General features: G+C 36.9%; 2 protein-coding genes across 3 annotated transcripts; one reads left to right on the top strand and one right to left on the bottom strand.

The window, feature by feature from the left end:
• The first annotated feature begins 10,730 nt into the window (after window positions 1-10,730).
• aga (aspartylglucosaminidase) lies at window positions 10,731-17,928 on the top strand. Its single transcript, XM_039664483.2, has 9 exons — window positions 10,731-10,936; window positions 11,021-11,174; window positions 15,158-15,270; window positions 15,688-15,800; window positions 16,500-16,611; window positions 16,863-16,938; window positions 17,136-17,243; window positions 17,394-17,527; window positions 17,636-17,928. Exons 1-9 carry the CDS (start codon window positions 10,834-10,836, stop codon window positions 17,734-17,736), a joined length of 1,014 nt encoding a protein of 337 aa, XP_039520417.2. The 5' UTR covers window positions 10,731-10,833; the 3' UTR covers window positions 17,737-17,928.
• neil3 (nei-like DNA glycosylase 3) lies at window positions 17,882-24,739 on the bottom strand. 2 transcript variants are annotated; one of them, XM_039664481.2, is made up of 10 exons: window positions 24,500-24,739; window positions 24,306-24,415; window positions 23,345-23,476; window positions 22,360-22,573; window positions 22,161-22,235; window positions 21,904-22,070; window positions 20,331-20,500; window positions 18,984-19,365; window positions 18,322-18,481; window positions 17,882-18,210 (listed from the first exon to the last, which is right to left on the bottom strand). In XM_039664481.2, the coding sequence occupies exons 1-10, from the start codon at window positions 24,602-24,604 to the stop codon at window positions 18,028-18,030; spliced, it is 1,698 nt and encodes a 565-aa protein (XP_039520415.2). In that variant the 5' UTR covers window positions 24,605-24,739; the 3' UTR covers window positions 17,882-18,027. The 2 variants fall into 2 exon arrangements, with proteins under 2 accessions (XP_039520415.2, XP_039520416.2); XM_039664482.2 differs by having other exon boundaries at window positions 18,984-19,356.
• Window positions 24,740-24,941: the final 202 nt, after the last annotated feature.

Raw genomic sequence — 24,941 nt, 5'->3', positions numbered from 1 at the left:
TCAATCCCGGGACGTGTTTGCGTTCACACAGAAGGCACTCTAACAATTTTAAAGCAATTTCCCGGGATCAACACGCTGTGTGAAAAGCCCCCAGGTGTATAGGTAGTGGGGAAGCACACAGTTTTTTGACTGTGTTAAGCCATGTACTACTTGTAATACCACATGCTGACCTTGCTAATTGTAATGTGTTGAATTGAGCTTAATGGTGCTTAACCATGCTTCACTGATAAAGAGTGATGTTCAAGGACATACTGCATATGGACATTGTTTGTGCGCTGTATTTGCAAGGTATGGACTTAGCATTAGTATGCTTCGAACTACAAAGAATGAGACACCACAAGTAGTTAATTGGAAACAATGTTTATTAATTAGAGCACAATAAATAAAAGGACATTAGTTGCATCTTACATCTTTCATCATGGAATTATATGCTTTAATTACTTCACTTCACTTCAGAGATAGAGGCTTTGTTGAGCACGAGTTAAGCACATCAAGGATTTGCTTTATGGATGTTGGATTTCGTTGTGGAAATGTGATTCGCTGTTAGGATTCATAGTGGATTTACTTCACTGTTGCTGTTGGATTCGTACTGGATTTGCTGTTCCTGTTGGATTGTTTGTTGCTGGGATAACGCTTGATTCGGCAGCAGATTTATTAAAAGGTATTGTTGCAAGTGCAACAACAAATGTTTAATGGTCATTAACTCTGTGTGCACACAAAAATTATTCTTTGTATTGCATGGTTTTTGAGTACTGTGTATAATATGGATGAGCAGTGTTTGGCTTCAGAGGAATCTGCTGTGACAAAACAACATCTTTGCAAGAAAAGGGGAATGACTGGAATTGCAGCATCCACTGCAAAAATTGCTGTTTTGAGTACTGAGACTGTCATAGCAATTATCCACATACTGGCAGTTCACATTCTAAAGGAAAAAGATTAACAAAGGCTCAGATTTCAAGGGATGTGACAGGAAGTTAAGTTCTTCATTCCACAAGACCAAATGTGTTAAATCCACAAGTTACTCAATATATGCCAATAAGTGAAATAACAATGGATACAGTTAAGTTATCAACAGTGTTCCAACACAATCAGCTGGTGCTTCCTGTAACATCACAAAACTGCTCCTCTCTCCTATCAACATTTATGCAGCCTAAGAGAGTTGAACTTTCAAAAAAAGCAGTGCTTGCCAACAACAGGACTCACATTTTTTTGCTCAACAGTAGAGGTAATATGGCAACATCTCAAGCTGTGAACTGTCTTCCATTTCAATGTAAACCCCTTTTGAGATTCTGAAAAGGCAGGAGGAATTAACAACATATCTGGTACATCAAGTTCAACCTTAAACGCTTCCCAAAAGAGAGATTGCAATCGGTGATGGTAATCCACTTCAGTATGCGCCATTTATTAGAGCTTTTGAGCACAGTGTTTACGAAAAGACTCGCAATAAAAAGGGACTGCTTGTCTTTTCTGGAGTAATTCACGACAGGACAACCCAGAGTACTGGTTCAAAGTCGCCAACATCTTGATCCATAAGTAGGTTATTTATTAGCCAAGAAACTTCTGAATGAGCAATTTGGTGATGATTTTCAGATTGCAGCTGCATATATGGAACAGGCTTTAAGTTGGTGATCATTAAGGACTGAGGATGCACAAGGTCTTATTGCATATTCATTATTTTTGCATGCATGTAACATCATTAATGATATCTCTTATATGCAAGTACATGCCAAGTAAAATGAGAACTGTGGTTATGAAGCTATCTTTCAAATTGAGAGAATGTTGGAGAGAAAGAGCTTGTGAGATAATTGAGTTCAATCAAGGTACAGCAAAATTCTCACACATTGTGGCATCAGATCCTATGTTTGGATGCATTCAGGATAAGCAATCAATTGCAGTAAGCAAGCAGGACATTAAAGGGAAACAGTTTTGTTACAAATGTTAATTCAGTTCCAAGGGGATATGTAACATCACAATTGAGAAACCATTCCGTATACACGACCAATGATAACACAACTTGCTTGTTCTGTCAAGACAATCATGTTTTAAAAAGGTGTGATACTTTTAAAAATAAAAAAATAGACTTTTTAAAAGAAACAGAGGTTTGTTTCAGCTGTTTGAAGTCTGGAGCTCTGGACATATAAGGGAATGTAATGATCGCCTTGTGTGTGAAATTTGTAGGCACATCCTTCAGTGTTGCACATACATCACAAGCCGGTTGTGAAGGACCAGGGGCAAACAAGTAGCCTAGTGTCTGTGCAAACTTGTGGACATACAAGGGGCCAGTAATGAAAACATTCTGTCAATCATTCCAGTGCAAGTCAAATCAGCCAAAGGAGACAAAATAATTCAAACTCGTGCTTTTTCTCGATCCTGGGAGTTCAGCAAAAAAAAAGTTCTGAGCAGCTGATGAATGAACTGAACATCAGAGGTAAAAGGGTTAACATTTTTCTGCACACTACTGTATGGGACAAGAGCAGTAGGTAGTAACTGGTTGTAAACTGAAGAATACTCAGAAGAAAATGTCTGTCAACCTAGATAACATTGTAACGCAGTAGAGGAAATATCCTAATGGCCATATCTAGACAAAGTGAAACTTACACACATTAAGGCTAATGTTGATTTACTCATTGGAGCCAATTGATGTCCCATGTGATGGAGCCATGGGAGGTAATAAATAGCTATGGTAATGGACCCTATGCCATTACAACCCTACTAGGGTGGGTTGTTAATGGACTTTCAGAGAGGAGCAGTGACTGCAGGAATGATACTGGCTCAGCTTTTGTTACTGTCAAGAGGATTTCTATTGGAAGACTTGAGGATTTGCTTCAACATCCATATATTTACAACTTCAAAGAAAACATGGTGGATAAGACAGAGATCTCAAGGTTATGGGAATAATAGACAAAGGTACAGGATGGACAAATTTCAAGTTACCATTTCAAACTAATGATGTGGTATTGCCTATAACAACTTGTCTGTCGCCAAGCAAAGGTGCAATGGTTTGAAAAATACATTTGAAAGGAACAAACAGTTTCATGTGGAATATACACGTTTCCTTGTATATAAAATATGAAAACGGAATATAAAACGTTTCTAAAGAAAGATTTTGCTGAGAAGGTGCCAGAAGACCAGTTAGACAGGGATGATGGTAAGATTTGGTATGTTATGTTCCTCATCAGGATTGTTCCAAAAAAAAAAAAAAAATTTGAGAGTTTTATTTGATTATGGATCAACATTTAAGGATACATCACTCAACAAACTGTTGCAAGGTCCCAACCTCACAAATTCAATTTTGGGAGTTCTGATACGATTCAGGCAGGACCCCATAGGCTTGATGCTTACATTCAAGCTATGTTTCATCAGGTTAAGTTGTCTAAAGAGGATTTTGACTTTCTTCAGCTTCTATGGTGGTCTGATGGAGACTTGAAACAGGAAGTTTCTACTTATGACAGTTCATTTGTCCAGAGCTTTAGCCTCTCAAAGTTCTGCCTGTTATGCATTAAAACAAACTGCAATGGACAATCAACCATTCTTTTCAAAAGGGGGTGATCTTTGAAATGTTCTATGTGGATGATTGTTTAAAGGTTTTTACTCCGAGGAGGCAGCAGCTTGATCAAGTGGATCAGTAACAGTCACAAAGTTTTGCAATCAGTTCCAGAGGAATCCAGAAGAACTTTGGGTCTTCAGTGGTGTACAGAGATTGATGTGTTTCAATTTACAATGCAGTAAACCCAACAATGTACAAGAAATGGAATCTTGTCTTCTGTCTGTTCTGTGTATGATCCATATGGGATTTCTCTATCCTATTTTGCTACCTGCCAAGTTACTCCTACAAGTGATTAGTTGGGATGAGAATATACCCCAATACTTCAAACACAGTGGAATAGTTTGATTTCTGATTTGGATAAGTAGTCAGAGTTCCAAGTGGACCGATGTCTAAAACCTACAGATTTTGGTCAAATCATGCAGGCCTGTTTACATATATTTTCAGAGGATATGATATGGTTACTTATCTTAAGCAGATCATTCTGCTCAGTAAGGCCAGAGTAGTGCCTCTTAAACCAATAACCATTCCTCGTCTTGAACTAACAGCAGCTGTACTCGCTGCCAAAATAGACCAAATGCTGAGAAATGAGCCAAGACTTTAATTGGAGAATTCAGTTTTATGGACTGACAGCTAAACGAAGAATAAGTTGTTTTATTTAAATAGCACCTTTCCGTAGCTCAAGGTTTACATTGTACATTACAATACATTTACACACCCACACACACATTACAGTCAGAAAGGATACGTGCAGTCACATTATACGAAATACATGTTAGATATGTTTTTAACTGAGCCACAGACTTGATATTTCGAAGTGTAAGGTGTAGTGAATTCCATCATTTCGGAGCATTACCACCAAATGACCTTTCTCCTACCGTAGACAACTGGAAACGAGGGATGGACAATAAACCAAGTTCAGCTGAGTACATCAAAAATGAGGACAAGCGCTTTCAGACTTTTGTTGCAAATAGGTTTTCTTACATAAGAGAAAGGACACAACCTCAGAAATCAATTTCCACAAAACCAATCGGTCCAAAAATAACAAAAAGTACAACTTTATGCAGCATTGCATTCTCTTCTGGTTCTGTTATCAAGCCGCTTTCAGTGACGCTAATGATGTAAAACGCTGCTGACGTGTTGTCAGGGCGCCTGAGCTTCGTTTAGTCTGAGTGAGATGCACACTGTAAACAAAACAATCTTCGCAAACATGTCTAAAGATTTCGACTTGCATTTTTTTGCCCAGCAATATTAATTTGAACCATAAAACACGGATGCACCAGATAACATGTCAGCAGTGTCACTGAACTCGGATTGACAACAGAACCGGAAGACAATACAATGAATAAAGTCGTAGATTTTGTTATTTTTGGAGCAAAATATATTTTCGATGCTTCAAAATATTCTAACTAAACCACTGATGTCACATGGACTACTTTGATGATGTCTCTATTTCATTTCTGGACAAGGACAGTATACTGTCCATACATTTTCAGTGGAGGGACAGAAAGCTCTCGGACTAAATCTAAAATATGTTAAACTGTGTTCCGAAGATGAACGGAGGTCATTAATGACATAATTTTAATTTTGGGGTGGACTAACCCTTTAGGTAAACTAAAGTCATTTTTGATTAATTTTATCTAAACTTTAAACAAGAGAAGTAAAAGGTTTCAATGTTCACTATTTTGAAAACTATCAAAAGAATTGTTTTCTAAATCAGTTGACTATAGCATGTTTGAATTGTGAAGGTCGACAATGCAAAATGCCACCTACCTAAATGACCTTCTACATAGTTAAATAAGCATTACGGGATTAAATACAAGCAGGGCATCAAACATTATTTTATTCCCCACCTGAAAATAAGTGGCTATCAGAAGCATGCTTTAGGGAAAATGGCATGAATAGTTTAATGCTGCAGCTGTTTTGTTGACATTCACAACTTTCTGAGCTGCAAAGACAAAGACAACAATGATAAAATAACGGCAATCTTGCTTTATACACTCTGGAACCGTGACTGGGATATTTTAAAATCATCAGGGCAGATTTTTTCTTTGATTTTGAGGGAATTGGAGGTCCGCAAGACAACACAACAAAATATATACTGCAGTTGAACTTAATATTTGAGAATAATTTAGGAATATGAATTGTTGTTGTGCTTTGTGTGGATGTTTAAATTCAGTCAACCCATCTTCAGCCTGTCTGCTATGGGCCCTGAAAGTCTCCCTCTTTCTTTTTCTTTCTAATCCAACAAAGATGGATGCATGCTGGTAAACTCATACGCAGTAGATTCGGTAACTTAAGTTTTGCCAGAGGCATTCATTGTACATTAATGGTAGTTGCTGGGAGTTAGGCAGGAATGAACCCATAGATACAGCAGAAAAATGGAGCTGCTCCAGGGTTGACTTCTGTTCAAAACAGAAATCACAGTCCTTGACTGGACAGCTGACACAGACAAAAAAGGGTGGCTATATATGTGACATTATACAACAGCTTCAATCACTGACCTTTAGGTCTTCAATGAGACATGAATTGCCGCACACTAGACTCCTGTGGGAAAATACAAGAGCATTGCTTCTCAGGAATATATTGTTGTTTTGTTTGTCTTGTCACTATCATGTTTCTCAATGCTTCTTTTTATCCAGCACATATTGGATTAAAAGTTTTCTTTCCCACTCCTATTTTTTTATTTTTTTATTTTTTTATTTTTTTTTTTTTTTTATGAAAGGTTCATAGCTTCTGTTTCTGATGTTATCCACATCTCCCTGTGGTAAACACAACTTAAAATCATGGCATGATCTGAATCAGAATGAAAGAAGAAACAGAGTTTGAGGATAATTTATGTAAATTATTCAGGATCTTTTACTTGGAAAAAATACTATATTTTGTCAGGCCTAAGAATGTGATCTCCATGTAATACCCAAGTAACATAATCTAATTTCAACTACTGTAGAGTCTCCTGTAAAATGGTACAAGATTTAGTGCTGACAGCCATGGTGAATGAATGTTGAATAAAGACACTGTGTTGATGTCAGAATGGCTTTAAATTTTTCCATGGAAAGCATATTTAATCTCACATAATGCTACATTTGTGTTGTTAAATATCCTGGAATTAGTCATGTTGACAAATTTGTTCAAAGCACTGCTTGTAATGTTTTTGGCTTGAAAATTCATTATATAAGCATCTGTATTTAATTTCCATAACGTTTATGTAGAAAAATATAAAAGACACAAAATTTAAATTTAAAACTTTATGAAACTATAGGTCACAATCTGTTAAATAATCATTTAAACTAAGGGACAGTAAGTCTTTCCCTATATATTCATTGATATTTGGTGACCTTAGTCTTCAAAATCTCACTTAAAATCAATTGCTTATACTGGCCTAAAAATAGACAAATACATGCCTCATTCCTGCAACATTTGTACAATTAATATTTTTGTTGGCATACGATTGGCATTATTTTAAAAGTCCATTTTTAGGCCCAAATAATAAAGACACATCTTCCTTTGTGAGGGCAGTTCAGTTCCCAAACATTTGTTCATCAACATTTAACATTCTCTGATGACAGATCTGTCATTGCTGAATATTTATTCCTATGCCAAATATTGAAATTTGATTGCAAATTTCCCCATTCATCAGGTGACTGCTGTGTTATAGTGCCACCTCACCTGGAGTTTTACTCAGCTTGACTGACTCGCATCTTTTAAACCAATTTAAAAAGAACTTCATGAAATTCAAATTTATTTTCAAAGTCTGGCACATTAATAAACACATTCCACCATCTGTTTGAATTTTTATATTTATTTATTTTAACACATGGACAACACAAGCAAGCACATCTTTGTTACAACTTGTATATAATAAGCTGATTCCAATGCAAGTTACTGTATGCACTTGCACCCTTATGGCATTTTTGATATGATTTCAGTGCCATCTTTGCCTTCATTAGTAAATTATTCATCATTAGTAACCTCTCAATGAGACCATAAAAAAACAGTATTTAATTGATCCCTAAAATGAAATCATAATGTCTGAATTATTTCACTGTTTATTAAGAACCAGTGTTGTGTTATTTTTAACTCGAATTAAAAGTATTAAAAATTGTTTCTGTTTGTTAGAAAAAAGCTAAAAAAAGCTAAAATCTCTCTCTCTCTCTCTCTCTCTCTCTCTCTCTCTCTCTCTCTCTCTCTCTCTCTCTCTCTCTCTCACTATATATATATATATATATATACAGTATATATATATATATATATATATATATATATGAAATGTATAGTATAGTAATGTATAAAAAATATAACTAAAGTACTGAAACTGAAATAAAATAAAGCTATAATAGAAAAAAAAAATAAAAATAAATTAAATGTATATAAATTAAAAAAAACACTAAAACTTAAACTAAAATTAAAACGAAAACTGAAATGTAAAAACAAAAGTCAATTTTAAAAAAAAATGACTACATAACACTAAATTAAAATGGATACATTGATTAAATTAAAACAAACGGTCTAACTAAGATAGATTAAAAACACAGAAAACAGAAGAGCATGAGCATATCAGAGGTGGAAAGAATACGAGTAAAATTACCGGTCTAAAAATACTCAAGTAAAAGTATAAAGTAGCTCATTTAAAATTTACTCAGAGTAAAAGTAGACAAGTAACTTGTTTAACAGTATGAGAGTTTCACAGTATGATAACGTATCAGAAAATATCACTGTTTATATAAACTGTACTATTAAATCATGGTTATTATTATCATCAGTTAAAATGACAGTTACATATCTAAAACATTTCTAATCAACTAATTTCAATAATTGACTATGAATTAGATTAACAACTTATTTTTATAATGAATAAAAACGTTTAAAAATAATTGAGTTCTATTAAATGTGTTTTTTATTCAGAATTTGTTTTCTTTTTATGATTTAATACAATTAAACCCTATTAGCAAAAATGGTGGTAATCAAATAAAAGTTTAGCAAACGTTTTATCCTTTTAGTTTTTGGCAAAGTGCTGCAAAATAGTAGCCTGGTTAAAACCAGACCATTCTCGGTTGTAACTAAATCTAAATTTGCCAGAAGTTGTCTGGGTTTTCCCAGACTAGCAAAACAGATTTTCCCTTAAATAATGTTTAAATAAATTGTAGTATTATTATTGTTGTTGTTGTTAATATTATTATAAGAAGTATGTAGGCCTAATATATCAGTCAATCAGTGTGTTTCTGAATGTTCTGAATGCATGTAGGAAGTGGGATGCTTTCTGCTAGGGTGCATGTTGCTAAGTGTTCTCCTTTCAACTGTCGGTCAAGGGACATTCTCCTCACAAACCAAAATGTTCTTTTGATTGAGCGTCCAAACTCCAAACACATTAAATATTAAATGTTAACCATGTTTATAATACTCTTGGACTGCTTATTTTCTCTATAAGACAGATTGGTATTCAAGGTATCTTTGTTTGTTTGACTGGTATTCTGGTAAGCCAACAGACATTACATTATTATCATAAAGAAATTGATGTTTGGCTCTGTAATACATTCCTAGAAACTCTGCTTATGTCACTTTAGTATTAGATCTGGCTCTGCTTTCTGTGCATTTAATAACTCTTTTATTGGCCTTTCAGATCTGTCGTGCACTAAGCTCCAGCACATGTCCCTGTTGCATACAGACTCTTTTATAAGGCATTATTGTATGAGGGCAAATCCATGAATAAAATATGGTATAAAACTGTATATTCCTTCTATGAATAATGTAACAAGAAATTCAATATCTTTGCATTCTTTCTCTGGTTAGCAACACTTTGTCAAGACCTGTGCTGTATGTACTACTGCTGTCATGTTGTATAAGAGGGCAGGCCACATGTGCCCCTTTTCATCCTATTTTTGGCTGAGAGTTTCTGTGCTAAGGTTCTTGCAGGATTTCCTATAAGATACACGTTATTTAACCAGGTGACTAAATCCCATGTGATGAACAATGTGGCACTTGCTATATAAGAAGAGTTCTTAAATGGACAGTATTTACTGTATATTACAGCTTATAAAGCTATATCCTGTAGCTGGTGTATAGTACAAGTGCCCATCAGCGCAGCAGCCTTGTTTCCAGAATAACTTTTTTTTTTCCATTATTTTTTCATATTCTTTGTTAAAGAGTTATAAGCCATGAACCAAACAAATAAGCTTCAAGGTGAATCAAGGGGAAAAGGTTCAAGTTTCAAAGACTTTAAGACTTTCATTAGGGAAATAACAACAAATCTAGATTTAAATTCAAAGAGACAAAGAGAAAGTTTATGCATGACCTGTCAATTTATTTATTTATTTTTAATCAAAAATAAGGCGATATTGAACAATATATAGCGCTAACATTCTCGTATGTCTCACTCTCTCACAGAAAGTCCAAAACAGATTTGTAGAAGTAGCTTATGGCATTCGAGGAAATCCCTTATGGGCAATGTTGATTTGCTTCTTAATCTTTTACATCATTCACTGATTCACATTCCTTTGAGACGATTTGTGTCTAATTTGTGCTTGTGTCTATTTTGCAGAATCATGGATAATGTTGTTTTTGAAAAAAGTAAATGTCTGCACACTGAAATTGCAGCTTTAGTAAATCATGAAACATTTCAGCCAGTCAGACCTTCATCACAATCCACAAGACTTAACTGATTGAATTTGAGCTCTTTTATAAACTTTATGTACTGTAATTTTTTTTTTTTTATATCGTTTCGCTTGATAAGACTCTCATTCATTCGAAGCCTTTTGAACAGTTTGCACTGAAACTGTCTATTGGACCTTGAACCGTTTGGTTCCCATAGTTGGCATTACACGGAGAAAAATCGTGGAAGGTTTTCATCAAAAACCTTAATTTCTTTTCGACTGAAGAAAAAAAAAAGACATGGACATCTTGGATGATGGGGGTGAGTAATTTATCAGCAAAAGTGTTTTTTTTTTTTTTTAAATTAAATTATGTTTTTGATATATTGATGTCTCCTTGGTAAGAAAGAAAAGGTTTAAAATGTTTTATTTTGATAAAACTCAACCCCTAGGACATAAAAATGACAACCCAGGTCGAATTCAATGTATTAGCTCAAAATGTAATCTCATATCCATAGACTGTAATATCACATGAAAATATAACCTAACTATTTGACTGCGCGGTCCCTTTAAATATTCATCAACACAATGCCGTCATGTGACAAAACACGGATGTGAATAGTTGCATGACAGATCTCCTCGTGATCAGGATGCCCTTATAATGTGAAGGAATTGTTTTATGTCTATTTTTGGTATTGTAATATGATTCAAATAGTATTTGCCATCATTTGTTTGTTTCCTCTGAATCAAGCTTCTCTTCCCTTGGTGATCAACACTTGGCATTTTGAGAATGCAACTAGCGCAGGTGAGAGTCTTAGACGATGACTATGATTGCACCGTGTATAAGCTCTGACGGATGTGTAACGTCTTCTGTGGTTTCTCTCTGTAGCCTGGAGCTCGCTTCAGATGGGTGGCTCGGTTCTGGACGCGGTGGAGAGGGGTTGCGCGCAGTGTGAGCTCGAGCAGTGTGACGGCAGCGTCGGGTTCGGCGGGAGTCCGGATGAGCGGGGAGAGTCAACCCTTGACGCGATGATCATGAATGGGTAGGCTAAGCAAATAGTTGGCTATTCTTAACTAGGCATTTCCCCACATGTACAAATAATAATATACAATAATAATATTATTCAACAAAAATAGCCTTTTATCTGCGCCCACTCCCATGAAGCAATGAGTCAGATGCAGCAATGGAGTCACTATGGTTTCAAAATACTTAAATTTTTGCAATTACATATATTTATATACAAATGAAATAAGTAGTTTTATATTTATCCATTGTTTATAATTATATTCTGCTGTTCTCAATGCTTCGTTGGATTGTACTTTTGTATTGTCAGATTTTCAAATACTTCTTTGCTTCAAATCAATATTTTTGGTAAAAAAGATTTTGTAAAACTTTTTATAAATCCCTATGTTTAAAACAATGAATGAAAAACATACTTCCAGAACCAGCAACTCTGAAAAAAATTGGCTGGCCCTGTTGCACTCTATTGCAGTGATCTCACATGTCCATGTCTCTGTTTATTCCGGCCTTGCGCCGAAAAACACGTCATCAGAGAAAAGGGCTGCATCCAACATTGCATACTTCCATTTTATGTAGTAGGTGAAAAACAGTATGTGGAAAAAAATGCCATTGTTGTCATAAAAGAGTATAGGCAAAAATTGCTGAATTACCTCCTAGTTCCACGAGAATCAGAAGTGTGCATGTGATGACCCTTTACTATCCCATGAGGCCACAGTAGAGGATTTGTGAATGACAGTGAAGCGACTCAACTAATGGGATAATAGGTCTGTTCGAAAATCGGCTGTGGCTGGATGTAATCGATCGGCGAGAGTTGCCACGTGCAGACGGAGAGGAGCTGCAAATGGAGACGTGAAGTCAGTTCCCGTAGTGTTTGCATACTTTACCACAGCTGAAGTGAAATAAATGCAATATTTGTCAAATACACATATATTTTAGACACATTTTCATTCAATACTTTACTGATTCATACAGCACCTGTTTGCTGTAGGGGTAAAATCTTTGCGTGGCAGGGGGAGCTGCCACTCAACCAGTCACCGTTACATGCGCCTCCCGTTGGACCAGTCACCGTTACGTGTATCTTCCATTGGACCAGTCACTGTTACATGCACCTCCCACCGGACCAGTCACCGTTACATGCATCTCCCATTGGACCAGTCCCCGTAACATGCGTCTCCCATTGGACCAGTCCCGGTAACATGCGTCTCCCATTGGACCAGTCCCCGTAACATGCGTCTCCCATTGGACCAGTCCCGGTAACATGCATCTCCCACTGGACCAGTCACTGTTACATGCGCCTGTCACTCGACCCGTCACAGATATGCGCTTGCCTTGTGATCTTACATAATATGTAAGATGTTTTTAAAACAAATGTTGCACATATCCCTTTTAGCCAGTGGGAGGCAGAACGGTACGCACAATAGCTCAATATTCACCATTAACCAAACGCTTTTCACCTGCCTTACTGCTACTAGCAGACATTCCGGCTGATGCATGCATGCATATGATCAAATAGACAGTTATGCATCCCACGTTTCCTTTTACTCTTATTTAGCCTTACTTTATTTTTTTTCATCCAGAGCACGAGTCGTCACGCTATTTTTCATGTTATCTTCTTTTTTTTATTTGCTTGTTTCGCCCATAATGGAGGATTGCATTGTCTGCGTGTTTTCGTGCATCAATCGAAGTGTCTGGTAGATCTTTTGGCTGGTGCGACGCTTAGTAAGAGCCACGAGACATGCTCCAATACGGGCAAATAAAATAAGATAAGATGACAAAAATGTAAACAAGGGATGGATCTCACTTTATGTGCTCTCATCGGATTGTCTGGTTCATGTAAACAGTGAGAGATCTTGTGGCAGGCACGATGCTAATAGGTGACGTGACGTGCGCTCCAGGGGTAGACGCATATAACAGTGACAGGTCGAGTGGCAGCTCCCCCTGCCACGTAAATATTTTACCCCCTCTTCGATAAGATGAAAAATAGATAAATAAGAGCGGGATTGCACTGTTTGTTTGCACATATGCATCAATCTGCAAGATGAAAACAGTGAGAGATCTTGTGGTTGGCTTGACGCTTCGAGCCACAAGACATGCTCCAATAGGGCAAAAAGAGTAAATAAAATATAAGATAAAATGTCAAAAAGGTAAATAAGAGCAGGATTGCACTGTCTGTTTGCACATATGCATCAATCGGAGTGTCTGGTAGATGAAAACAGTGAGAGATCTTGTGGCTGGTGTGAATCTTAGTAAGAGCCACGAGACGCTCAAATACGGGCAAAAAGAGCAAATAAAATATAAGATAAGATGACAAAAAGGTAAATAAGACATGGATTGCACTTTATGTGCTCTCATCGGAGTGTCTGGCTCATGTAAACAGTGAGAGATCTTGTGGCAGGTGCGACGCTAGGTTGTGGCTGGCGCGATGCTAATAGGTGACGTGACGCGCGCTCCATTATGGGCAAAAAGAGCGAATAAAGCATTAGATATGATGACAAATAGATAAATAATAGCAGGATTGCTCTGTCTGTTTACACATGTCCATCAATTGGAGTGTCTGGTAGATGAAAACAGTGAGACATCTTGAGGCAGGCACGACGCAAATGGCAGGGGCAATGCTTAGTAAGAGCTCCAATACAGGCAAAAAGAGGGAAAGTGACGGGTTGAGTGACATGCACAGTGACTGGTCCAGTGGCAGGCGCATGTAATGGTGACTGGTCCAGTGGAAGCTCCTCCTGCCACGCAAAGATTGTACCCGCTTCTCTCTGTTTGAACAAGAATAAAGTTCAAAATAAGCCTATATCAATGAAGTGGAGTCAACTTTTTTTAATCAGTTTTATTTTGATAAACATGACACAATATAACGTCGCGACTACATGAAAAGACTGTTTACTGTTATAAAAAAACTGAGTTGTTAGCTTTAGTGGAACTAACGGTGTGAGAATAAACACAAAACGCACGTGATCGTTGTCATGCGGTGAATCCGGCGAATCGTGGTGGAACAGTTGTGTCGTCATCAGAGCTTGTGCAGCTCAATGGTGCGGCTGCTCTTGAGAAGCTACGCTGGCTGAGTTCTCCAGCTACTCTTTACGGTACTTTGATGGCATACGTCACACTGTGGCGTCGGCGCTGCATCAAGTCGGACAAAATTTATAACCGGCATGCACTGTTTCAAGTCAGCCGCCGATCGGTCTGCGCAGAGCTGCATGAAATCGAACACACCTATTGACAGCATCGCGAATGTAGTACGCCCAGATTACATTCATATTACACAAATACTTACTACCGTAAAATTTCATTTAATAGCCTGAGCTTTTATTTTCCCAAATCGTCAAACTGCACTGGCTTGTATTTGAGAGAGGTGTCTATATGAGTCAAGCCTTTAATTTAGTGTTGAGATGTTCACTGAGTGTATAGGCCTAGTCACAGCACAGGCGTCTATTTGGGACTCGGCTTTTATTTGAGGTTTTACGGTATATACAACATAGTTTTTTAGCTGTCATGAAGTAATTACTTTTTCAAAATAAATACCTACTCTATAGAGTATGCGATTTCGGATACAGGCACTGAGTTACTTTGATTAAAGATTCTGAGATCACATGAAAAATATCTCTACAGATAAATAATTTATAATAAATAAAAAGAATTGTCGATTTTGATATCATGGTGACTTTAACACAATTTAAATAAAAAGAAATGTAAATAAAACAAAAAAACAACAACAACATTGTGACCATAAGTGCTGATCTGAAAACAATTTTTCATTCATTTTAACCAATCATAAAATCAATTGAGATTCAGGAACCTCTCTGATTACGGTGAGTGGTTAAACACACACATGTCTACCGTTATGTTTAGCATTACAAAATGACACAAAAGCTTGTACATTGTTTTTTGTACAATGATAAATTGCAAACTAATTATGAAGTTTTTACATTATAATGTGTTTGTCATTATAGTTTGCATAGTTACTGTAAAGTATCATATTGCTATATGTCCCATGTTCAGTAACACAATGGAAGTGGGGGCAGTGGGAGACCTACGCAGGGTCAAAAATGCTGTGGGTGTTGCCCGAGCCGTGATGGAATACACAGAGCACACCTTCATAGTGGGCGAATCAGGTAGGAACTGCATTTAGTGGCTGCAACTCTGTGATCAAGAGGTTAGGCCAGGGAGAAAATGTGATCACAGATGGAGTGATTTAAGAATTAAAAATGTATTTTCAACTCTTTCTTTCTCTAAATTATGTGTATATAGATACTAGAGGCCTATTCACATTTGATATCAGCTTTACACTTTGTAGTTCCATCTATAATGTTGTGCCATTCAATTAATTCCATCTGCTTTCTTAATTAAAATTAGAGTACTAAAAAGCTTTCTTTCTGTATGCATGGCTGCTTAACATCCACATTACAATAAAAAGGCTGAGTAAGCCTATCATGCTCCGTTTTTTGCTATGTGATTCAAGTTGTTCAATCCTCCTCTGCTATATGAAGTACAGTAGCACTGAAAAGTTATGTTTTTCTGTCTTCATGCAGCCACAATCTTTGCACAAAACATGGGCTTCAAGTCTGAAGACTTGTCAGCCAACCAATCGATAGCTATTTTCTCCAAATGGTTGCAATCGAATTGTCAACCCAACTATAGAAAGGTGAGTCCCTAAATCCAGGAACCTCTGTGTAATCATCACTGCAGGGTTTACCTTTTAAGTTCTCAAGCATCTTTGGCAACTTCAAACATGGATTTAGAAGATGATCTGTGGCAGATAAACCGTTTCGATATACTTCAATTGAACCAAACACTTTTGAAGGATTTTTTGTCAAGGTTCAGTCAGCGTTATGGTTCGATCCAGAATGTGCTTTACGAGACTTGCTTTGCATTGAGAAGCAGTCATGTTTACCTCAATTCATACAGTTTTGTTGAGAAGTTTTGGAAGGATATCACCGACTAGAAAATATGCACCGTGAAACAAAGCAATGAATAATGCATAGTGAGATTCTTGAAGAATACAACAGTTGATTCCTACATTCTGCTATTGGCACAATCAGCCAAGCCTTATGGAAATTTGCAAAACAATGCTCTGAATACATTATCTTTCGTGTTTTCATAGTCAGATTAAACTGTAAGGGTTGTTGGCTATATAAATCAGATCTTCAAAAATCTGAATTTTCCTAGAAAACTTTAAGGTGGACAAAGCAAATCAGGGAGCAACATGAAAATTGGATGGCTTTGCTTATATAATTCTAATTTTAAAACGTTAGTCATAAAAAAACAACAACTTTGTTCTGTGTCCCAGATCAAAGCCTGATTTGAAGCAAAATCACTTGTTTATTTTGTCTTTATTTTATAGCATGTTTTTCCAGACGCTTCCAAATCATGTGGGCCGTACAAGCCCAACGCTAAGTCGCGGCGGCCAAAGCATCCGAAGGGAAATTTTGACCCCAGTTCTCATGACACAATAGGTAATATTACTCCTAAGATTATACGTGTTTATTTATTGTAAAGCCTAGATTAAATAGATGGACAGATGATTAGACAAAGAAATATGTGGTCCAGAGTATCAAGCTCATTAGTTTTCATTTGCATAATGAAAGAAAGCATGATAAATGGGCTGAAGGGCCTTGAGGACATATTTGAAAACCACTGCTTCTTTCAATCGATTGATGCATGTGATCTTAGATGATGTTACATTCTTACCGGTAATTTTGATTAGGAATGATTGTGATTGGTAAGAACGGACATGTGGCTGCTGCAACGTCCACCAATGGAGCAACACATAAGATACCAGGGTGAGTATGACAGCTTGTTAGAATGTCTCTGGTGTCCCATTGAAGTCAGAATGCATTAGTGTTTAAAAGCAGAAGAAAAACAAAACCTCAAGAAACTTCACTGTGATTTTAGCTTTGCTGTTGTTCAGTAGTGACAGAAATGGATTTCCAGTCCCGTCAACACAGCTTTAGTAAAGTATATGTGTGCTGATCTGTAGTCGTGTAGGTGATTCACCAGTGGCTGGAGCTGGGGCTTATGCCGACAGCACAGCGGGGGGAGCGGCTGCCACAGGGGATGGAGACATCATGATGCGTTTCCTTCCTAGGTAATTACCATTCTAGAGGTCATTTTATTAGCATCAACAGAAAAGAAAAACTGGTGTGAATGGCATTGATCAAATAAATCTCATTTTATATAGATATATCCAATTGAAACATTTTATTAAAAATGTTTTTATTTATTTATTTTTTATCAGTTTTCTAGCTGTTGATTTAATGAGAAATGGAGCCCAGCCCACTGCTGCCTGTGAAATGGCCATATCCAGAATCAAGAAGTACTACCCTGATTTTTTTGGAGCAGTTATTTGTGCCAATACTACTGGTGGATATGGTATATGCTAATGTTTGTTTCTTATTCAGAATTGACATAAAAAGAAGTTATTCTTATGTTATAAGAATCATGAAATTCACTGTCAAAAAACCCTTCTTTTATTCAAAGGTGCAGCTTGTAACAAGCGTCCTGGGTTCAGCCAGTTCCCCTTCATGGTGGTTAACCCACAGACAAACAAACCTCAGTTGCACAAGGTGGACTGCTTTTAAATGTCAGCATTTTGTTTTATGTTAACATGCTGCTTAAAGTTTGTTCATGCATTTTTGATTGGCATGTGTCTTATGATCATTGTTCACATTGCATTACTTGCACAACTATATGACTCCACGGAACTCAGGAAATGTTAAATGGAAATGCTTTTTAAAAACAATTTTTTATTAAAGATTTACCATGACAAAGCACATACTTGTGTTTTCATCATCTCAACAAACAAGAATGGCTTTAAACGTATTTTTAATACGTTTAAATAAAAGATGCAATGTCCACCACATGTTGAGGATTCAACAGCCAGGCAGAATTGACACGCCAGGGCCGTTCTCAGCCCACTGGAAGAAGTTACATTGCTTGCCCATTTTAACTGGACATGTGTAGAAGTTGCGTCCATTATTCGGTCCCAGTTTTAGAACGGTCTTCATAAGAGTCCGTTTGCCATGATGACACGTGGGGAAATGCAGGTCTGCCCACTGTTTCAAGAATCAGAGTAGAAATAAGTGCAAACATCCAATTCTAGTTTTAGTTTCAAACAGATTTGAAAATTAAAATTGATTTTATTTTGACAGAATTTTGAAACTTACCTCAAAGAAGTTACACTGAGTTCCTCTGGGTAAGGAGCAGGTGTAGAACTGCCTGCCTTTGTTTTCTCCTTCCTTACTGACTACCCTCAGGTTGCATGGTCGATGATGACTAGTGCAGCAGGGGGTTGTGGGTAGGGATGCTTCATTGCTCTGTGTGCCCCTGATTAGTTGAATGAGATGTAATTTCATTCAAAATCAACAGTATTATTTATTTATATACATTGTGCCATTCAACAAAGAAATTTTTGCCCCAAAATTTTGTCATAATAATACTCATCCTCAAACCTGTATATCTATCTTTCAATAGATAGTTTGAAGAATGTCTTTGCCCATGCAATGAAAGTCAATGGGGTCCAAAACAACACTGTCTGGACCCATTCAGTTTTAATGTATGGACAAAAAAATAAGTTAAATATATATACATTTCAAAATATCGTTTTTATTACTACCACAGAATAAAAAGTCATACAGGTTTGAAATGACATGAGGGTGAATACATAATGACAGGTGAATTATCAATTTTTTCTTGGTATACATTTTTACATCTTGTCATAAATCATACTTGCTGGTGGTATTCTTTAGTTTTATTAATGAATAAAACTATCAGTACTTCACAGATACATCTTGTCATCATAGGCAAAACTCTAACTGCACTCACTCACCTTGAGGTGCCTACAGAAAGCGCTCCATTTGTGGTTTTCATTCTCTTGTTAGGCTGACTGTGGTCTGCTGGTGATTCTCTCTTATAGGGCTCATTGCCTTTGAATTGCATCCCACTCTCACCATTACTGGGACTCTTCCGCTGCCAGTAGTCGTGTGTGCTCAGACCTCTCATTGTCTCTGGTGTGTGTGCCTGGTTAATGGCAGGACTTGAAGGAGAGTCAGGTTTTGCACTGAGGTTGGTTAGGACTAGAGTGGTGGTCCCAAATGCAGTCCGACGATTCATCTTTATTTCCTGCAGGGGTTTGCTAAAACTGTTGCAGGGGTAGCGGATCAAGTCTTGACTCAAAGGTGAATGTTCCAGCTTTATGGGCTCTAGAAATACTCAGAAAAGAGAGAGAATGTTAAATATGAACTCTGCTATATTGATCCTGCTGTGGGGGTACATGGGCATTCATATTTATGCAATACTTTTATAATTAATAGTTGCTTGTGTTGTTAAATTGACTTTATATTTTCCACTGTAATTTATACGTGTTAAATAGGAATACACTGTAAAAATGTTAATCTCATGGGCACAATATGCAATACCTGCTCTTCCTCTCTCATCTCTATCACATTTTTCGCAGTCTCCTAATCTTTACCTGTATTATCTTTACTTCCCAAAGCTGAGCTTTGATTGATACGGTCTTTGCAAACTGATTGTTTCTGTTACTCGTTTAATACTTTTATCGTAAACAGTTGTTTGGTTTAGATACTTACATCTCGAAGGCCAGACTCGCACTATATGACCGTTAATTTAAAGCGTGTCGTGAAGCGTCACTCTGGAATTCACGCTTGGCTGGCACCTTCTGAGAACAAAGCCCTAAAGCATACTTTGATTTGATTTTTTTCACCATATTTGGGAAAACAAACGAGCATTGCGACGGCACTGCTCTCTATTTGGGCGCACTTTTCGCGCATCTACATTTAAAATAACGAACGTGAAAAGCGCAAATATGTGAACTACCTATAAAGCAGCTCAGATGAAGTCCGTTATCGTGACGATATGCAAAATCAAAAATTACCAAGGCCCTGACCTCGGGGACCTCAATGGTGGGTACTGCCCTGGGTGAGAGTAGACCTAAATCTTTCCTTAATTGAAGACCTATTCAAACTGAAATGAAGACATTTATTACACTATTTAAGTAATGCAAGCATATTTATGGCCTTAAAATGATGAAAAGTGAATTTAAGACATAAGGACAGGCGGGAACCTTGCAATTGAAGGAAACCTGCCGTAGGATAACTTTAATCCCCGACTCTGTGTCTGAAATCTTTCACTTTATATACGCATGTTTGAAACTTACCCTCTGGTCTAGGGCTCATGCAAGCATCACAATTCTTGTTGACTGGTCTGTTGATTAGAGTGCAAAGGGAACACGCCCACTCTTCCTCTTCTCGTTTCGCCACATCATCATTGTTGCTCATTCCTCCCTGATAAGCCCATCCAATCAGACTGTTGCGAGTTGGAAGTTTACTGTCAAAGTAAAGAGTCAGCATCTGGATTCTCAGCAACTGGATGTGTATATATGTGTATATGAATAGGTGGCTATTAGGGATGTAACAATAAATTGCAATACAAAAATGCAACAATGTGTATTATGAATAATGGATAGTTTACCCAAAAAGAAAGTTAAGACATATTTAAATTTAACATCAGATATGGTTTGGCAATCTTCCCAAAATTTTATTTCACAATCTTATAACAAAGAATCACAATCCACAATCTGAATTGTTGTGATATTCACAATTTTGAGAATATCCAGACTGGAACAAGCCTGTGGTGGACTTATCTATTTTCACAATTTAAAATACATGGAGTTAAACTTTGAAACACTCTATAGTCTCCACTGTATGAATTAAATATACTTTGATTCTTATTCAGTCAAAAGCAGTAAGTGATTTTGTCTTTTGTTTAACATCGACACAGACAGCAGCAGGTATTTGCATTAGCATTTAAGTGCCTAATGCAAATACCATATTGTGATATGTATCGAATAGTAACATGGGGGTATCGTTACACCCCTAGCTCATAATAATTCTTTTTAAAATAAATCATGTCCAGCAGTAGACAGCATTTTAAGACAGTCACATTACATGATTCGACTGATGTGGACATTCATTTTTAGGCTTTTAAAGCAGGGCTAAAGCTGACTGCTTTAAAGGAAAGGAATAGCATGTGGCACAATGATCATTTTATCTTGATTATCACGTTTTCATAATAGCTGGAAGCCAAAATAAAAAACGAAACAAAACAGCCTTACTGCTGGCGTTTTTCAAATGCGTCACCTTGCATGAAGATGCATGATATAATTTGGCCAGTCAGCACAGCCATCTATTAGGCACTAGTCATTGCTGTATTTTATTACAAGGACATAAAATATCTCTATGATTCGCTTGAAAAGTAGATTGATCACAATATAAAAACGTATAAAACCCACCCCTGAGATATGGTAATGGTGCATCAAATATGATAAACTCAGAAGGCGTCCGATTTGAGCTTAATAATTATTACATAAAAAGTAAAATTCATTACTTACTGAAATACATATTTAAAACTTTAAATGCATGTAGTCAGGGAAAGGGTATTTTTAGCTAAGCAGAATCATGAACAGAACATGTCTATTGTGGTGTCATCATTACCCTGTGAATGGTACGACAGACCAAGTCCACCCCTGACTTGTTCATTTTAATAAGCAGTGCCTTCAGTGTTATCTGTTAACTATGTGGTAGAAGTAATAAAAACGTTTTTTTTTTTTTAACTCTATTTTGGCTTTGCAATCTATTATGAGATCAGTATATCATGTATCGAATTGAATAAATCATGACACAAGTGTATTGTTACTCCCCTAGTAGCCATGAGAGGAGGGTGCAGCTAACCTGATGTTCACTTCACTTGGATCACCTGTTTGACAGCGCTGACAGTAGTATGTCATTCTACCGTTGTCTCCCAGTCGACATACGGTGACCGTTCCGCTACACTGGCCACAGTTAGGACGTTTATACACCTTGTAATGCTTGTAAAGTGGGGATCCATTCTTTCTACACTGTTTTGAAAAGAATCGAAATAAAAATAAGGCAGATGTGACAAAAAAAGCAAATTTATTGTCAAGAATAAAGAAGAGAGAAAGAAATACCTTATAAAATAGGAGTGTGAAATCTCGTGTCATCTTCACAAGATGATGAACTTGTTCACTTGTCAACTGCTTGACCTTTAAAAGTGCAGAAGAAATAATTTAAAAAAAATAACACCCTAATTTTTTTTTTTTTAAATAAGGTGTGAAACATCCATTCAACTGTAACATCCAACATGGAACTGCACAGAGCAAAATGTACCTTGACAGCAGGGTTCAGGCCACTGTCGAAGAGTGCTTCGTTTTTAATGATGTTTCCTACACCAGGTAGGACAGCCTGATCCAACAGAACATCACAGAGCATTCTCGCACTCTCCCTCTTTACAGCTTCCACCACCCGAGAGAAACTAAACTTTGGTGAACAGATATCGAGAGCCTCCATGGCTTTAACTTTCTGCTTACAGTCATCTGAGAGTCTAAGGGAAGCAAACAGAAAAACTATTTCCTGGGGAGTCAGAATAGTGTAAAAATGAAAAGACTAGTTTGGGCTGTCTGGATCACACTGAGTTATGATTGTGCCAGCATTTCTGCGACAGGGATGTTGCCTGCTTGAAACCTGCACTTGATAAACTGACCTCCCAGATGTACATTAGAAAAAAGTTATTCACAAGGACTTTTAAAGATGCAGGCTAATCCAGGATTAAATGTTATACTTATCCCATAATATAATCGCCTGGATGCCAGCTGAACTTAGCCCCGCCCATAACATTTGATGATGGCTACTCGGACCATTTAAAAATTATCAAGGTGGACTTTATATGATGATGGATAGATGATCAACAGTAACGAAATCATCCACGTCACCAAAGAGCGCTTGGGTTCAATGCGATTACAACAAAATGGCTGCCGCTGGAGAATTTAGAAGTGTAGATTCAGCCATCGCGTCTGTTATAGAAGATCTATACAGCTCATTCATTTTAAAAGAGGAACAGAGAACCGCTATCAAGGCATTTGTTGATCAGAAAGATGTTTTTGCCGTCCTTCCTATGGAATTCGGTCTATACAATTGATTGCTGAGGCATTTTTTTTCCTGGTTCGGTTGAAACCCCATAAAAAAAAATCTGGTAAAACTCACACAGCCCAATGGAGAGGTTTCAGATTCACATTCTGACTATAATATTAGTATGACAATGTCAGGCTAATAATAAAAATGTTATAACCATAGCCATTAGAAGAAGACATTTTACCTGATTTCTACAGTTGTGTCAAAGAAACAGACAGCATCATTGGTAAGTTGAATAACCAGCACTGAGGTTTTTCCTTTCAAGTCTTTCTCCAGGGGGTTTATTCTCAAGGAACCATTCATGCCGAAGTGCAGTCTAAACCCAAAACACATATTAAGTGAACTTAAAAGGATTACACTTTTTTTATTAAATTGAATTTATATCACCTTACCAGTCATTTGTGATTACTGGAAAAGGATTTTCATATATAATTTATTAAATATGTGACAGATTTTCATTTGTAGGTCAAGTACACATTTTTAGATGTAAACCACTTTGAGGCCCATATGAAAGAGATATTAGCAAGAAGCATTTGCCTCAATATCAATCACACAGACAGTTACCCTCAAAGGACATCCTGAAGCTAATCACACGAACCTGCTAGAGAGCAAATTCAGCACTTCCAAAGAAAATGAAGTATTTTAGAGCACAACAACAGAGACTAGGAAAATCTATTCACTAGCCAATAGATATATATTTTTCATGACTTACAAGGTTGCGGAATTCAATGTTTTTATTTTTTTTTATTTCATTGATATTTCCAGGTTTTCTGGAAATATCAATGAAACTGTATACCAAACCAACATGTAATGATTTTTTGAGAACATTAAATATGAATATACGGTATATGTACAGTATGTATATATATATATATATATATATATATATATATATATATATATAATGTAAAACAAATCCCTGCTGCCTAGTCTGCAAAGCATTGTAATGATAAATCAGGACATAATTTCATGACTTTAGTGCTTTTCAAATCTAAACAGGGCTCTGGGAAGCCAGCCAGAAAATTTCAATCTGCCTTCATCGGGAAAGAAACTGTCATTTGGTCCATGGCCTCTAACAAATCACTACATAAAATAATAATTTAAAACACAACGCATAAATTAATTAATTCGCGTTTACTACAAACCTCAGAGCTCTGAAGCCAAAATGCATGAACAGCTCTTTCCCCAGTGTCTCCACCCCTGTGAACTCACAGCCCACAAAGCTTTGGAAAGAGCTCCTGGTACTGGCCTCAGACTGAAATAGAAAGAAAACAAGTAAACATTCAAATGTTTATCATTTACGCAGGTCTGCTACTTCATCAGCTGAACTGTCACTTACTGATTTATTGCTTTCATTTCCTCGTATGTCTAAAACTTTCTGTCCTTTTTGAACTCTTGCACGAATCTTCTCTCCATTTAAAGTGCATCCCGGACCCTCGACCATGGTGAAATGTATCAGTCTCTATAAGCAAAGAACGAATAAATCTGATCGACTATCAAAAACGTCGCTAATGTTTGTCCAAAGCGAACTGACTGAGAGAGAAGAACCTCCTCCTTTACTGTCGAGACAACCCGCCAGAAATTCAAATCTGCGGCTGCGCATGTGACGTGCGTCTATACGTCAGTATCCCACAGGCGTCATGGCGTAAAAACGTAACTTGCTTAGGGTAGGCTCCTAACCTCTTTTACTGTCTATGCTCCTAACAGTAACTTCATTATATTATGAACCTTACCCAGGAATCCAGAATGTAATTAGTCGGTTTTTATAATTTTTTTAAACA

The sequence above is a fragment of the Pimephales promelas genome, chromosome 9, assembly GCF_988280905.1.
Source record: "Pimephales promelas chromosome 9, fPimPro1.hap1.1, whole genome shotgun sequence".
NCBI classification, from domain to species: domain Eukaryota; kingdom Metazoa; phylum Chordata; class Actinopteri; order Cypriniformes; family Leuciscidae; genus Pimephales; species Pimephales promelas.
The sequence above is the reverse complement of the archived record's forward strand: the minus strand, read 5'-3'. Positions and strand labels throughout refer to the sequence as shown.

Coding starts and splice junctions, on each gene's coding strand:
- neil3 (XM_039664481.2), bottom strand. CDS start 24,604: ATGGTCGAGGGTCCGGGATGCACTTTAAATGGAGAGAAGATTCGTGCA. Junction 22,574..23,344: donor GACACAACTGTAGAAATCAG/GTAAAATGTCTT, acceptor TGCTTCCCTTAG/ACTCTCAGATGACTGTAAGC. Junction 18,211..18,321: donor CTCAGTGTAACTTCTTTGAG/GTAAGTTTCAAA, acceptor TTCTTGAAACAG/TGGGCAGACCTGCATTTCCC.
- aga (XM_039664483.2), top strand. CDS start 10,834: ATGATTCAAATAGTATTTGCCATCATTTGTTTGTTTCCTCTGAATCAA. Junction 10,937..11,020: donor TGAGAATGCAACTAGCGCAG/GTGAGAGTCTTA, acceptor TTCTCTCTGTAG/CCTGGAGCTCGCTTCAGATG. Junction 15,271..15,687: donor CTTCATAGTGGGCGAATCAG/GTAGGAACTGCA, acceptor GTCTTCATGCAG/CCACAATCTTTGCACAAAAC.